The sequence below is a fragment of the Triturus cristatus genome, chromosome 12 (assembly GCF_964204655.1).
Source record: "Triturus cristatus chromosome 12, aTriCri1.1, whole genome shotgun sequence".
Lineage (NCBI taxonomy): Eukaryota > Metazoa > Chordata > Amphibia > Caudata > Salamandridae > Triturus > Triturus cristatus.
Genome location: NC_140595.1, coordinates 92,118,295 through 92,134,699, shown reverse-complemented (window position 1 = coordinate 92,134,699; position 16,405 = coordinate 92,118,295). Strand labels below are relative to the sequence as shown.

Below are 16,405 nucleotides of genomic sequence, written 5' to 3'. Positions count from 1 at the left end.
CCTGGGCATGGGGGGCAGTAGTCAGCCTCCAGAAGTTGAATGCACTTTGTGTGCCCTCCAAGACATGAGAGCCAGTCTCGGATGTCGCATATCAGTAGAAAAGAAGCATTCCCAGTGGACTTTGACGTTTGTCCCAACACTTCATAATATCACTACAGCTTTAAAAATTCTACAACTATTTTCAATTCAACTTAACTTTCACTTATTCACCAGCACTAGGGTTACTCAAGCGTTTTTAAAAAATTGAACTTACTTAATTAATCCCAAGTTTCTCTTGTCTGGTGTGAAAGTGTAATTTAATGTACTGCTCACTTTTTAAAACATTATAGGTTTCAAGAGTGTTTCTTTAATGGAGCTTCAAAGGCTTTCCAGATGCTCACATTTCTTCACCAGGAAATTTGGTCAGACGGGGGATCTACCAAAGTGGCTTGGGTTGGGTCAGAGCAGAAACCAGGATTATACATTTGTGGTTCTACAATCAACAACTTAATCCATCCAGAGCATTTCCATCACTAATCTACATGTTCTTCAACCTACATTGCAGGTTTAGAATCCTTTACAGCTACCCATTCCATGATGAACTTCACACCCCCACAACTTCTGAAAGCACTGCGATTCAGAAGAGAAATCCTGAAGGAAAAATCTGTGTGGTAGGTACATGATCATGCGAAATGTATATTTTCTTGTGCACCATCTAAATAAAAAATCCTTCTGCTAAATTTGAAAAGCTTCTGTTCTCGTTTGGGAGATATGCCCCCCTGCATTCCATAAAGTCTGGCCAAAGCTCGACGACTCAAACCCTTCCCAAAAGATGTACGCCATTGCCATTGCAGCATTTTAAACCTCTTGTGTAGGATAGTGTATCCCAATCGGACAAGAGGTATTAGAGGGCAGTATTATACTTTGACGTTGAAAAGATAAGATGGGCCAAGCCTGTAGGATATCTCAGTAGGTTAAGGGTGCACACAGGTTAAAAACTCAAAGTCCTATATGAGAGAACTGAGCTAAAATAATAGCTGCTGAGTGGAGTATCATTGCCTATTATTAATGTTCTACTGAACGATATAATTCAGTTTGACGGGAGAACTGTGCAAACGGTAAAAAGCATTGATAGGCTCTATAAAGCGGTATAAACTCTCAAAATCTGGGACTGTGAGACAAATGGAGGTCTTCAGCCTGCCAGAATCAATAAACACATTAATCAAAGAAGTGATGGTTAAGAAATCTTTTATAAAACAATGCAATGTGCTGCAACCAAGTATGCACAAGACGATACATTTATACAAGTGTTTTACAGTCTAAGGGGATGAGGTGCTCTGGGCAAAGACTCAACCTCCACTTCAGTAAAACCACAGAACTCTTGTTCCAAACACTGTGTGCAGACGACTTCCGGGTCTCTTTGAGAAACAAGAGTTCATCTTACTTATCTCCCAGTGAGCCTACATGCAACCTACTGCCAATCCAGGGTCTCAAGAACCAAAGCGATGTTACGGCTTTTAAGCAAACACACTTCACGTTATCTCAAGTTCCTCTGGGATACTGATCCCACCAATTGAGTTCAGGACCATAGTACGAGCTCCACAGCGGTGTAAGGGTACTTTGACAAAACTGGAAGGGTCTCCGGAGGCACCTACACCTGATCCAGTCAGGCAAGGGCTTAAACAGTTACTGGCCTGAGCTGGACCTGCCACAGGCACCTGGAGATGCTCTATTTAGTCTTCTAAGATGTCAGCAAACATTTTCCGCCGCTTGTTCTCAGCCACTTGGTGCTCATCCCAGTCTCTCCTGCGTTTCAGAAAGTGGGTGAGTGCAAAGTTTCTGACGATGTGATACCCGAAGGGGTCTCTTAACAGCTCTCGCTCTTTGGCAGCTGAAACAAGACATCACATTTTAGTTTAGAACACAAGGGAACTCATAAACTAAAATAGTTAACACAAGTTTGGAAAAATTATTAAAAGTCAGCGAGACAAATGGGAAAGCGCCCATTTACAAATTAAATGTATTTCCTCTGGGCTAATAATCAAAATGTAATTGTGGCTGAAAGGGTGAGAGATAATCTCAGAATGTAAAATTAAATTTTTAAGTAACTATTTCAATACTTTCAATTACATCATTTAATCATTGAACCATTAACAGGTTAATCTACCCAACATATTCTGATTATGTCATTTCTCTGTTTTCAGCCTACTCCAGAACCATCCTGTCCATGAATGTTTAAAACACTCACTGTGCCAAGGGATTCAAGCTATACCTCTCTGACCAGTGCTAATTAGGCTGAGAAAAGCCTAAGCTTGCTTGTGTTCCCAACCTGACCTGTCTTTGTGAATTGAGGTGGACTGTTCCTAGCGGAAGACGACGAAGGCTGATTTACATATGGCTGGTTCTTGTCGGGGGTGGCAAGGTGGACAAAAAAAAGAAAAAGATGCACTGGGATGCGGCTGAAGTAATTATTAGTGGCTAAGATTGATTCCAACAATTCCAGCATTTAACATATGGCTTTTTGTTTCTCACACAATGGTAATAATCAAAGGCACAAAAGTCTGCAACATTTTCCGTGCACTAAAGATCCATTTCAAACAAGCATTTTTCATTGACTACTCCCAGAATATTTATTCTTCTTGAGCAAGCATGCAAATGATTTGCAAATAGGATTAACTGTTCCACAACATCACCAGCCAGGTTGACACTACTTCAGTTTTTCAAGAATGTCCTATGATCTACTAATAATGGTGGGACTTGCGGTGGCTAAGCGAAACATAGCCAAGAGTCGAGGGGGTGGGTGGGGTCCGTGAGGCACCAGATATATAAACCTGGGCAGAGAACATGAATTGGTATATGTTGGCAGAGAAACAGGTGATTGAATGAACGGGACGTCTGAAAAAACGGGAAGGGGAGTGAAGCTCCTAGCAACGATACATGGGTAGGAACATAAATTCTTGACCACAGGCAGAACGGAGAACGAGTGTGAGCTTGAAGGGTGGGTGTGGATGGATTAGGCTCGAGAGGGAACAATGGACCGATTATTATTGATATGGGACACTTCTATTCTGGCAATGTTGATGGCAACAGAGGCTGTCGATGGTTGTTTTACTTGTTGCAAACTTAATAAAAAGATTCCCCCTGCCCCCGAAAAAAGGGACTGCCCTATAATCTTGTTTGTGGTTTCTTAAAATGGATGTTCACCTTGAAAGGCTTCGTCACCAAAACCTTCAGAAATACCAAAATATCTGCTAAGTAAGACAAGATTGTAGGAGAGATGGTAGAATACTGGTCTCATGACTATTACGGTTCAATATCTCTTCTCTCATGATTCTTTTGTCTTCTTGGAGGCTCTGATTTAGGTCATGATGCAAAGTATTGTTTTATCTTCCTCGTGGCATTTCCCTTAAAGGAGTCAAAGAGAGGTCTCTTCTAACGGGTATTCCCGTTTGAGTTTTTTTTATACGGGGGGGGGGGGGGGGGGGGCGGTTGTGTTGAAGACCATTTTTCCAGAGAGAAGTCAGCCACAGATGTGTCTTTTCTACAGCGCACAGCAGAGAGTGGGACAGTCACCCCGACATTGAAGCCAAGTATATCCCTTGGTGGTTTCAACATTACAAGCATACTTGTCTTCCTATACCTCAATGTCAATTTCTAGATGCAAAGGATTGCCTTCTCTTTGATATCCAATGCTTTAAGCGATTCTTGTTATGGTTTCAGGTTCTCCTACAGCACGGGTTTGACACACAACGTAGCAACACTGAAGAGGAATGATGGCAAAGACAACATTTCCATTTGTTTCACCTTTTCTGAGAATTATAATTCCAAGCGGAGATCAGAAACTGTTCCTGACAGCACTGAGGTGGAAGCTTTTGTCACACAGAGAACCACATGATAAAGTTTCTTTTGACTCTGGAATGTTTCCATGGTCTCTGAGGCTTATAATTTAATGTTCTTTGGGATATGTTCTAGTATTCTGGGCATTTCTGTTGAGAGTGACTGTCCAGAAGGCAGAGGTAGAGAAATCGCACAGTACGATTACATCCGTGATGAAAAAGTTAACGAAAAGTCAATGGAAAGAAATGTTTCTGTTGCATAGCCAATTAAAGCCATTAAAGGCCAACTTAATTGAGAAGATTAGATTCATTGCTGGAAGGCACATTTGAAAATATTTTCTTCTGAAGCTGTGCTGCTTATTTGCCTTCTTTCTTAACATTCCACTCTCGCTGGCTCAGGAAATGCATCACCGAATCAGAAGAAAAAAAACATGTTTTTCCTTGGTAGTGTTCCAGGATCCCACATTTACACAGATCTATTCAGAATTCATGAAATCTAATGATGGAGAGGTACATAACATTACATTTGGTTATTGTGCATATTTAATGCGTTGAGCCTTGCAGGATATTACCTCTTTAATTTACGATGACATTTGAATGAGGGTCCGCAAGTGTTTTCTGAGACCCCGTGAGGACTGCCTACGATCATTCTTCCATTCCTTCCTTTGTTCAGTAAGTGAGTGTTTGGAGTGCTGCCTGTCTGAAAATGTTGTAATTCTTGTAGAGTGCACTGGAATAATCAATTTTTTTTTGTACAGCCATGGAGTTGAATTATATTTTTTAACCTTTCTGACACAGGTGGGCTCTTAATCTGCTTCTGAATCACAAGTTTAAGATCCAAAAGTAACACCACAGTGAGCGAGTAGCATAGGAGGAAAAATTTACAAAGAAAGAGATATGAGCAGAGAATGCTGGCTAAGGAAAGCAGATCCATTACACATACCGAGTTCCTGGGCCATTTCCTGTTTCACCCCCAGAGTAGCAGCATTCCAGATTCTGTCCAGAACACGACTGCCATATTTGTTGCACGCCAATTCCACATAATGTCCCTGTAGAAAGAAATATTTAACAAATCAAGGATAATATACAACCAAACTCCATGTCTAAGTGATCAAGGACCTATTAAAAATAAAAGTTGTCTTCAGGGGCGAGACTGACCGTCAACTTCCTGTGAACTTTCTTCTTTTTCTTGTCCGGGATGGATTCCGTACTGAGCAAGGCATCAAAGACATGGCTGCCTGCTTGGCTACAGGCCAGTGTGACCAAATCCTTCTCAGTCAGTGCAGCGAGGCTGAGAAAGATTGGAGAGGGGTCTTTGAAGTGCAGGAGCTGCTGCAGCAGAAGGGAACCATGAAAGTTCACTTCACCAAGGCATCTTTCATCGTCTGCCTAGAAAACAAGCAAAGGATCTTGGTTATTCAAACTCTCCGACCACCTCAAAAAATCCCCCTTATTTATCCAAGAGCTCTGTGACCATCTTAAACGAGCTCCCATTCACAAGCTATCTACACAGTGTAAATGAAATCTCATTAATTTAGCTAAATGACAGGTTTCACTTCCTAACCCATGAACTAAGTCATCATATTAGGATATCCACGAGGCTTAACAGAAATAAACGACTAGCTTAAGGCGACTACCATAAATGGAGTATCGCAGTTTCATGAAGCTACATAAAAAGGAAGGGAGGATTAAGTTTTAATGAGGTCTTGGTCCAATTTATATTATCTCTTTCATTAAGAGGACTATTGGACCAGCTTAACTTATGGTAACGCATCGACTGACTACGTTTTCTCATTAGCCAAGTCAGCCGACCTGCACGAATAAGGTCTACGTGACTTAACTCTATGATTATCTTCACTCATCTAGCCCATTAATTGATTGATCTCACCTACTTAAAATAGTTACTGAGAGAATTGCATGAATCAATTAATTACGTACATTATACAAATTCTATGACCAGTAAAAATAATTGGTGCACAATATACGCCAATGACTTTTGTGTTTATTTCAGATACCCAAAGGGACACAATACCTCTTAGAATTTCTGCAGCAAATTCAATGTCCAAATCAGTGTTCACAAATACTATTATAATTCTCCATCCATGAACAATATTAACCTAATACAGGTCTTTACCTCACATCAAAGACCTGGAACGAGCTCCCATTCAACATCAGACGCTCCCCTTCTCTGCACACCTTCAGGAAGAACCTCAAGACCTGGCTCTTTGACTGATCCGGAGCTGCATCCTCCCCTCCCCCAACCAGTGCCTTGAGACCCTCTTGGGTGAGTAGCGCGCTTTATAAACCCCCGATTGATTATTAACCCAGCTCTAGAGTCATTCTTGACTTAAGCAATTAATCATATCCGGACGACCAGGCTCTGTGCAATTAATATTTCTATATACATTTCTCAATTACATATAGATGATTATTTAAAAAGGGTGCAGAGGTGATTCTTATACTGTGGAGATTGTGTAACCGCGAGACTGAAGCACTGTAGAAAAATGTATAAATGGTTGCAACAAAATTAATTTTGACATACGCTTGAACATTTTAGAAGAAAAAATAAATGTCTTAATAAAATTGTCTTGAATATAGGATAAATACAGGTCAAGTCTAATTTTCACTTATTCTAATAGTGGATGTTCTAATTTGTGATTTCTTCAATGTAGTTGTAGATCTTGTACTCAGTTTGCTATGGTGAAGTTAAAAGCTTTACAGAAAATAGATGCATTTGTTCTTGCTTGATTTGTGTTCCCCAAAATTAATATAGCTGATGTTTGGACCTGTAGAGATTGCTACGTGAAATCAATATAACAACCTAAAATTTGGTGAATGGATATTTGAGATCTTTATGTGACGCAGGCTATTGAATTGAATTGAATTAAAAGCATCGTATAACCACCTGACTAGATCTGGTTGATTTTGAAGATCCCAACAGATCTCTCCATTCCAATTGATTATTCTCTTTTATCATGATATCACCGATTCACATGAATGGATTGTTTTGGAAGTACAGATTAAAATTAACCCATTTAGCAATTATTTCTGATGACGGACTGTTTAAATATTAAGCTGATTGGAGATATTTTTGTAAACAGTCTTGAGCATAAAGTGGAAACTGTGCAGCAACCCCTTTTCAACTTCCACTCACGCGCAACTCAGCTCCACGACTCCTGTTGGCGAAACATTGTATAGCTTATTGAAGGAAAAAGATTTCCCAGTACTGTCAGATCTTGATAGCAATATCCATTTTAGCGTTAAATCAGCTCCTTACAAATATATCACATACAAAGGTGGCAACTTGGCATGTAGCTCATCTTCGCCATTTATCTCAGGATTAGCATTTTTGTTTTTTATTCTGAAACCACTATTCAATGTCCAAGTTGACTTGCAGGATTAAGTTGGGCAACAAACAAAATGAATCCAATCAGGAGCAACATTTGAAGCTCAACTGTGGGGACCTTTTTTCGTGTGTGGACGGGAATCAGAGGCATTTCTGAGCACGCAAACACTGCAATCCTCACCATAAATATGAGACAAACAAGAAAATTAAAAGGGTTCCTAAAAGGGGTGGGAAGGAAAAGGAGACACTTCTCACCTGATGCTCCGACCTGGTGTCCTCGTCCTTGAGGCCGTAATATACTTCATACGCCAGCAGTGACAGTAAGAGTGGCGCACAGGCAACCTGGCGGGAGGCGGGCTCCAAGCAGTGAAAAGCCTGACAGGTGATTACAATGAAGAGGAACAGTGTCAATGAGCGGGACACACTTGAAGGGCAAAATATTCAGCGATGACCCAAGTACTGTAAAAGCAATCCTGATAAGCCATAAAGCACAGATGTACACACAAACCAGCCCATGTGACCACAAGTAAAAAACTAAAGATGCAGCTCTTCAAGTACTGACTTGCACTGAGAAAACAATACATTGCAAGGAGAAGTAGCAACTCTAAATATTACCCCTGCACTTAAGAGGTCTAGTTAAAAGCAATGCAGCTCCTTTCAAACACAAATGGTACAATTTAAGTAGTACCAGTAAAGTCTTTCACACATCAAAACCAATGGCAAATAAAAAAAGAAAAACATGCACGCCACAGGCTGCAGCGCTGGTTCAATCATACAAGACCAGATACAGTAATACAAGTTTCTCTAATCCCCACAGAAGACTTGCAGCACAGGCACTAATGCCAGCTTTTCACACCCACAGAGTAGATGCAGTACATGTTGCAGTGGTGCAAGCTTCAATCCCACACAAATACAAAAAGGCACATCATGCAGGGCATACGTGCAAGCTTCACTTGCAAGGCTGGGAAACAGTGGAATCTGTGATCACATGGCTGCCCTTATAGTCACAAAAGAAGCAATGAGTAGAAGGGAGAAGGCACACAAGGTAGGATATTCCCATTTTCCGAGCACAAAGACTATTCCACAACACTGCAAAGCCACTAAACAGGGGCATATTATTTCCACATACATACCTCCATGAGACGGGCCACCATCTCTGGCTGGCGGCACTCATGTTTTCTGCAGGCTGTTACAAGTGCAGTGACTACTCCCATGTGCCCTTTGGCCATAACATCCTCGACTCCAGGAGATAATTCGTCAAATATTTTGCCAAACTGGAAGAAACACATTAAGATGAGGGAAGCCATCAAATTGAGATACTAAAAATCCAGGGTCAGTGTCCAAAGGACCATTGTCAAACTGCCATCACAACTAGATAAAAATGTAAAGCCTTTAAATAGGAAAACAAGCATTAACACAGCCAGCGACTCATGCACTGAAAAGCAGCTGTGGCCTTTAGATGGAGGTGCAATTTATCAATGCATATGTGACCCTATGAGGGATCTGTGTTCTAGAGGTATGATCAAAAGATAAAGTAATCAAAGAATATCAACATTCACGCTTAACTTGAGTGGGAACCATAGCAAGTCTGTAAATCATCACCATTTAATATTAACACACCTATTAAAAGCTATATACTAAATGGGCATTTACAGTGCAGCTGTATCAGGCTACGAGTAGTTGATCTCAATACAGAACCTCCCCGGTGGACCCTGTACATTGCGCGCTCACCAGTTTCTTGGTAGGCACGGCTGCGATGAGCCTCTGGATGGTGTAGTTGGCAATAGAGTGGGCAGACAGAGCTAGCAGCTGCCCCTGGAACTGAGACCGGAACAGTTTCTTTAGTTGCTTCTTTCCCGAGACCTCAATAATCTTCTCCAGAAGGCGGCTGGTGGTTTGGTCCTTCAGGTATATGGACAGGGGGCTGGAGGGGAGTGTGAAAGCGAGTCATTGGTTGCGTCTTTGAAGGTACTCATGCACACATGGATCAGCCAACATCTTTGCATCACCCTCAAAAAGGCGGGGACCGCCAAGGACTAAAAACTGATTTTAATACACACACCTCCATTTTGACCACTCAGGTGCGAAGGCCTGAATTCAGCTGTGGCACTCCAAGCATATACAAGTACAGTATGTACACATGTGCGAGTGGGTGAGCTGCCAAATAAAGCACCGTCAGTAAAGGCTATAAACCACCCGTGCTGGTGAGGAAATATGAATTTTGTGATCAGTTATGTCCCCTATCGTAGACCCCAACGGCTCCATGTGCATGCTATAAGTACATGTACGTTCCCTCCAGTTCCAGTTTTGAAGACGCAAATACATGTGCGTCCACCGTCAACATGTCCTCTTTCCGATCCGCCATGAATGGGTCAGATATTCCATTCCTAAGTATGAAAGGCCACCGACTTTATGTGGTTCACTTTCCACATTTTACAGATTCAGGCGAGTAGGCCCCGGATTCTGTCATCAAGCCTTTTCCTGCCTTCTGCTTCTGAAAGCTCCAGTCTGAGCCTGCATCTGTATCCATGAACTTTGTCCTACTCCCTGCGCGGCTAACGGTGCCTGATCCAGCCTGTCGCCTGCCAAAAACTGTATTTCACCTTCAAGATTATCTACTCCGCTCCTCATCCGATGCATTCCTGTCTAGTAGTTTAGGTAAACATTCCTCCAGCTACCGTGCAAAGGGCCAGGCCTCGCTGTCCTCATGCAAGTAATTCATAGCCCCGTTACCATGGAATATTCCTACCCCCTCGCATCTAGTGTAGACACTTAGACGCTTGTACACGCACTAACAGTCAGTATAGAATAGATTCTATCCTAGAGACCTCTCCTTTTGGATAACACAGTTCTTTAAACATAGGATATTAGATATGATTTGGGATTAGGTTGACACGACCCCCAGACTTCTGTCTCCACATGTAGAGCTAAATGTCAAGTCCCCTTCACCCTCTAGTTGCACGTCAATCACACGTCATGCGGCTGCGCGCGCATCTCTGCCAAATATTTCTGCTGACATTGCTGGATTCTCTTATGGATCCACCCACTTGTGACATCATGTATGATGACGTTTATTAAATTACGCCCATACATCCGCCTCTATTAGTTACGTATGCACCTTTTATCTGTACTATCAGCTGTTACGCCTCTTGCATCTGTTTCACTGTAATGTATTTTCTATAAAACTGTCTGTCAATAATGTATGCCCTTCCTTCCTGAACTTTCGTGGTGATGGAATAGAAAGCCTACAATTCGAATTGTATTCCTTTGTATAGGAATAAAGCCTTTTAAAACCTCTAATACCACGGATTCTGCCTCTTATATTTACTGAGTTATTCTTAATAGACTTTACCGCATAAAAAATAGTACCGGTAATGAAATATTTACCACACTGGTTTTGATAAACTTCTTTCAGTTGTATAAAAATGAGTATGTCCGATTGTACATGAACTCGTTTAATAAATCAAATAAACTGGTTCTTTGTTTTAATAGAATTGTGGGTTTTTACAATTTTGTATAAAAGACAGTCCAGGTTTTGAGTGGACCGAGCTGGGTTTTTGTTCTAAGTTTGTCCCCTGTCAGAGTCTACCAAGACAGTCTAATTTACAGGTCATGCTTTGGGTCAGGTCAGTGAGATTTGGAAAATGGTTAAACTTTAACTATCCTTGCACAAACAGAGCACTTGCAACAATGGAGGCCAGACATCTTGAAACGGGAGTGAGCAGACGTTCCAGACATCTCGAAACGGGAGTGAGCAGACGCTCCAGCTTTATCCCTTCAAAGTGCATCCAGTCTCAGTTGTTTACATTGGTTCAAGCCAGGATGATTGTGTGGACCAAGGCAGATTAGTCAGTATCGCCTTTCCTAGCCCACTGGGGCTCATGTCCAGGCTGTAGTTACTAAGACCAGATCCTATGACTATTGCCAGAGTCCCAGAGGATCGCCACCGAAGGAAAACATTTGTAACTTTCGGCACCCCCAAATAAAGATCAAATGCAACAATAAATATTTTAAATCCGGCACATTCAAAACATAAAACCCTCTGAAACTAGCTCACAAAATACAGCCCCCTTTCTCCCAAACATACTATTTTCCACCTTGGTCTGCCCTTCATTGTCCTGGTGCGTACAGGTCAATCATCAGCCAACGCTGAAACGTGATCCACGTTCATTGCTGCCCCACTTCATGTACCACATGCTGCAAACATTCATGCAAGAGCAGGGCAGAGTGATACAGATTCGTTTGCGCACTGTCCCCTCCCCCCTAAAAAGTTCTCTCATGCTCCGGGGACCTCACCTGCTCTACAAAAACCTCTGATTTAAATAAAGTAATACCTGTATTCTGCAGACGGGTTTCGGGATGCCAGGTAGCTGATCACATCATCACACAGCGTGCAGCAAACTGCAGGCAACTTCCGGTGAAGAACCTGCAAGGCCACTTGAAGCCCCAGGCTGGCAATTTTTCCTGTTATGAAGACTAAAACAAAAAAAATCAAAAATCCATTAAGAGATTACAAGCTGGTGTTTACAAAGGACAACACAAAAGGTGGTTAAGGCAAAAAGATAAAGTGGAGTGGAAATGAATTTTTGGGCGTAGGAACCATGGACGTCAGTGACTTGAGAGCACATTGCAAAATCAGTGCGTCAAAAGCTAGTGATCAGTACTAGTGCAAAATGTTTTCAGAGCATCACAAAGATAGTGCATTGGTCCGGCGCTATATAGTAAAATGCGTGCTCCGCAATTAAACTGCCTACAGACACAAATGCTGCCCAAATAACACTTGGTGATGGGAATGGACTCTGGTTTCAGCTTAGTCTACTGGCAGGTATCTGATGAAACAGAAGCATGCAGAATAGATTCACAAGTATATAAATCTAAAGTTGGGGAAAAGAAGATGACAATTGTACTTCGCTTCTGTGATTAACACGTAACAATAGCGCATAGACAATAACAGAAAAATTCAGCAGATATGAAGATGAAGCTCGTTTGTTAATGCAAAGCATTCATCCTGAGCTCAACTGACCAACAAAAAAAGGGCCCTTTAGCCAAACAAAGATTTTGGGAGCAGGATGGAATTCAAAATCAAGTTTCGCCATCAGGGAAAGAGCACACTTTTCCTTTTTCTAGACTGACATATTGACATGTTCATGCGCAGTTCAGACAAATGGAGCCAACATCCAAAATGGGGGCGTTATGCATCATGGTAGAAGGTGCATGCGGAAAACAACTGTTGCCCGCCTAACAAAGGAAAGCGTAGAAGAAACGGGCTGAGACTGACAAAAAATGCACATGGCAAACTTCATTTGGACTGAGATTATGGAAAAATCTCCCTGTGCACCTCATACTTTCTCCTTCATTGGTATAATTCAGTAATTGTTTTAAACCAACCTCTTCACAACCTTGCTGCCTTTGCATCCTTCCTTAACTGAGACGCTGTGTTTGCGAAATCTCTATTGGTACAGACTGGTTACCCGTAGTTAACATTCTACATATGCCTGCCATCCAAAGATGGACAACCTGTGACATGCAGGTTCACCAATGATCTATGTAACTTCAAGTCTGTTAAAGAGCTGGCTGTGAAGGGCATTGTTTCTACTGGATCGAAAGGTATAAGAGTGAATGTTGCGAGCATGCGCTCTTACTGTAGCCACAGTGTTTGGAAGGGGTGGGCATACAGACAATTGGGAGGCCAGGCTTCTTTCTTTCTTCTGTTGGCTGGATAAGTAAGTTAAAGGAATTATGCATGAATGCTATCCTTGGGGTATGTTCTTCATGTGTTTTACCTTGAAGGGAGTAGTTTCTGAACGCTGACTGTGTCTAGAAAGCAAGTGAGGGGAATTTGGTGGAGGTCTAGTTCATTAACTACTGGAAGGCCTGAAATAAAAGAGGAGGGTGATGAGGCAGTTCCGATTGCTGGCACCCTGTTGTCAGAAATTGGGTTGTCAGTAGAGGAATGTTTTGTTGGGGGTGGAGGGAGGGATCTTCTGGTTCTGCACTGCACCATTATTTGAAACCACTCACCTGCAAATGTGCAAGGGATACACAATAATCTAGGAAAATACTACAATTCTCGCGTGCGATGCCGTGAAGATCTCAAATGCTACTAAAGAAAGAATTGACGTGTACGCCAAATGTGTCAGTGCGTAAAAATGTTGTAGTCTTGGTGCCATGTTACTAGTCCTCCCCTACATCTCCCACCCCGACACACACACACACACACACACACACAACATGAGAAGGATAATGAGCGTTCTAGCTGTGAGGTCACATGCAGTGTCCTACAGACATGGAATAACAGTAAAATCCCCACTCCTTGCCTGAAATGTGCTAAATACCTGGAATTTTCCAGTGGACAGGCTTTTTCCAACTTATGACATTTACTACATATCTGAAATCTTTTAAACGTCCTCACCTGACATATCAAGTTCTAAAGATCTGGAACCCTCCAGAGGGAAGGCTTTGCCTCTCACCTGCAATGTTCTCTTTGAAGCAACTGCTCAATTCCTGCAGTTCCTCAAGGAAGCCCTCAGGAACCTCGAAGTCAGCGGCTTGCGTGCCACCTGTGTTGAGCTTCTTCTCTAGGGGAAAGTAGAATAATGCGTAAGAGGGCGGCAACAGAAACAGTGCAAGGAATTTGGTTTGCAAAAGACTTTGAGAGCGTGAGAAAGGGCAATCAATGCAGAAAGAAAATACACAAGTGAAACCATGAAAAAGTATAGAAGACCATGTGATTGAAGAAATACAAAATAAGATTTAGAGTGAGGACAATTATGTGCAACCAAGACATTAAACGACAAAGTATGTGAAAGCGCAAGAAGGACTTGGTGAAAAGGATTGAAGCAAGCAGATGCAATGAGCGAGACTGATAAAGTGTGTGAATTATGAGTGTTGGAGACATTGAAACAGAATGTTTGGAACATATAAAAAAAGTGAGCCAGTTAGTGCACAGTAGACGCAACTAGAGAAACAGTGGGTTCGAGGCTGTTTGGCAGAGAAGCCAGCAAGACATATAGGGAGACAATATGTCCAATAGAGAAAGTTGGAAATGACAGAGTGTGCAAGATACTGAACAACTGAGGAAGCTTATGTTTGACCCAAGAACATATAAATGAAACTACCCATAGAACATCACCTTGGCTTTGAGTGGAGTAAGAATAAAATGCAAAGTCTTGTATCTCCATGTTCCAGGCATGCGAACTTCTGTTGCAAGAGCCAACCTTTACAAGCCAATTAGGAGTAGAATATCAATTTGGCAAGGGAGGATTTTTATTCTTTAAAATGACACTTCCTACCCTCTCCTTTCCTCCACTTATCACAGTAAATAAATATGCCCCCTACCTTTGGTCTCCATTACTGTGAGATAGACTTACCATTTTCTCTTGATTTTTGGGTACTGAACTATCCAAAGTCTCTTTTAAATAGGATATAATTTAGAAAGGAATTCTTCTGATTTAGCTCCTGCAGTCCAGGCTCTCATTGAAATGTTTACTATAGTTCCCTTTAAGCAATGCAACTTAATGTATCCTTTATATTTTCTTTGCATTCTCTATTATAAAGTGCTCCGAGGCCTTTGGACCTTGTTCGCTCTATATAGAACATCAAAAACATAATAATAACACTAAGTGCACGTCTAGCGTTTTGGCGCTACTGAGACATCTGCTTACTTGAGGTTGTATGCCCAGGGTGTCCTTTCTTCGCACCTTCCTGGTTCAGAATGGTACCCCCCAGGACCTGAAACAGAGTCCGCACCACAAAGCTGCCGTGTGTGTTCTGGTTGTAATCCAGAAACTTTCCCTTCACATCAGCAGATAGCTTCAGTATCAGGGTCTCCAGAGTTTCAGAAGTCTCCTCTTCTTCCTCCTCCTCCTCCTCTTCATCCTCAGATGGTGGGCTCTGCTCTTGCAGCCGTGGGAACTGCAGCAGGGTGGTCTGCATGATGTGGGCCCCGCTGCGGTGGCAGCAGACCGAATAGAAGTCCCTGCTGAGGGCGGACAGGAAGCGCAGCAGCTGGCGCCTTTGGGCCAAGACCAGAAGCTTCTGCAGCACCAGGCTGCCGGTGATATCCGTGGCTAGAGGGAGCTCATTCTCTTTCACCTCTTCAAACACATTATTCACAAACAGCACTGGAGACAGGGGGAGGGGAGGGAAATTAAACAAATGCATTAGAACGGAGAGAAATCACATCATAAAGACAAAAATAGGGCTTTACTGGTAAGCAGTTTAAATATTATACATTATTAACTGCAAAGTGTCATGGTAGGCCTATTGTGAGTCTTAAGACCTAACCCCTACATCTGACCAAAGGACCCACTGAAAAACACCAATCTGTGCTGGCTTTTTATCCACCTTCAAACCAATGTCTTCATTATAGTTTTGAACTCCTGCAAGTATATTCAAAAAGTTAAAGAATCCCTCAATAGCATTCTGAATTGATTTGCTTATCTATAGTTCTGGGTGGCAAATGGGACACAAAATGTCAAAAGGTATGCTGAGCGCACTTTATGAAGTTTTATGAGGATAAAAAATGAATTGTGATTTTATTGATGTTTTATTGATCTGGTTTTAAAACGTTTGGGGACCAATAGTCTAAATAAACTTGTACTTGACTTCTGCATCTAATCATTATTGTGTAAATATCACAAAGGAGACTGGAACAGAATTTAAAAAGTGGGATTTCCAGGCAGGACAGTGAAACTGCTGGGGCTGGTGTAAGTGAGACTGTCTGTAAACGGCTGGGCTACAGCTTAAGTGACCTTTGGGAAACACCAGCTATTCAAAGCTCATCCAGGAACCCAACAGTTCCGTCGTTCATTGGGTGTATGTGGTGCAGAATGCGGGGCAAAGGAACCATTACAGTCAACCATGGGCCTATAGTATATGAACTACTCAATCACTAAAGCAGATAGGAAAGAGAGACACATTCACACTGGCATAAGAGATGTATCCTCTCAGATAGGCAGCCCAGCATCCCACGGTTAGGAAGACACACATAATGAGACACAGGAACAGGACTGTAAAGTAAACACTAAGGAATATCATGCTACCCCCAAATTACTGGGGTGCTACACCCCAAAAAGAAACTTTGTTCTTGTAGAGGAGCTATAGAAATGGCAGGTATCACTACTCCTCCCCTCCAAACTATGCTTGGGAAGGTGGGAGTGCTAGGATTTAGACACATTTATCAAGAAATCGCTCATCTGCAGGTGGAATATAAACCAGTTCACAAATACAACGATTCTTATTA

General features: G+C 42.0%; 1 protein-coding gene across 1 annotated transcript in view; it reads right to left on the bottom strand.

Annotated features, from left to right (window-relative positions):
- Positions 1 to 1,210: 1,210 nt before the first annotated feature.
- NOP9 (NOP9 nucleolar protein) overlaps positions 1,211 to 16,405 on the bottom strand; it is a 29,824-nt gene continuing 14,629 nt past the window's right edge. The window contains exons 3-11 of the mRNA XM_085639341.1: positions 14,826 to 15,284; positions 13,632 to 13,739; positions 11,496 to 11,637; positions 8,893 to 9,085; positions 8,295 to 8,435; positions 7,417 to 7,536; positions 4,974 to 5,204; positions 4,759 to 4,864; positions 1,211 to 1,870 (exon numbers count right to left, since the gene is read on the bottom strand). Coding sequence (XP_085495467.1) covers positions 1,713 to 1,870; positions 4,759 to 4,864; positions 4,974 to 5,204; positions 7,417 to 7,536; positions 8,295 to 8,435; positions 8,893 to 9,085; positions 11,496 to 11,637; positions 13,632 to 13,739; positions 14,826 to 15,284 — 1,658 coding nt within the window. The 3' untranslated portion in view covers positions 1,211 to 1,712. The remainder of the gene's footprint in view (positions 1,871 to 4,758; positions 4,865 to 4,973; positions 5,205 to 7,416; positions 7,537 to 8,294; positions 8,436 to 8,892; positions 9,086 to 11,495; positions 11,638 to 13,631; positions 13,740 to 14,825; positions 15,285 to 16,405) is intronic.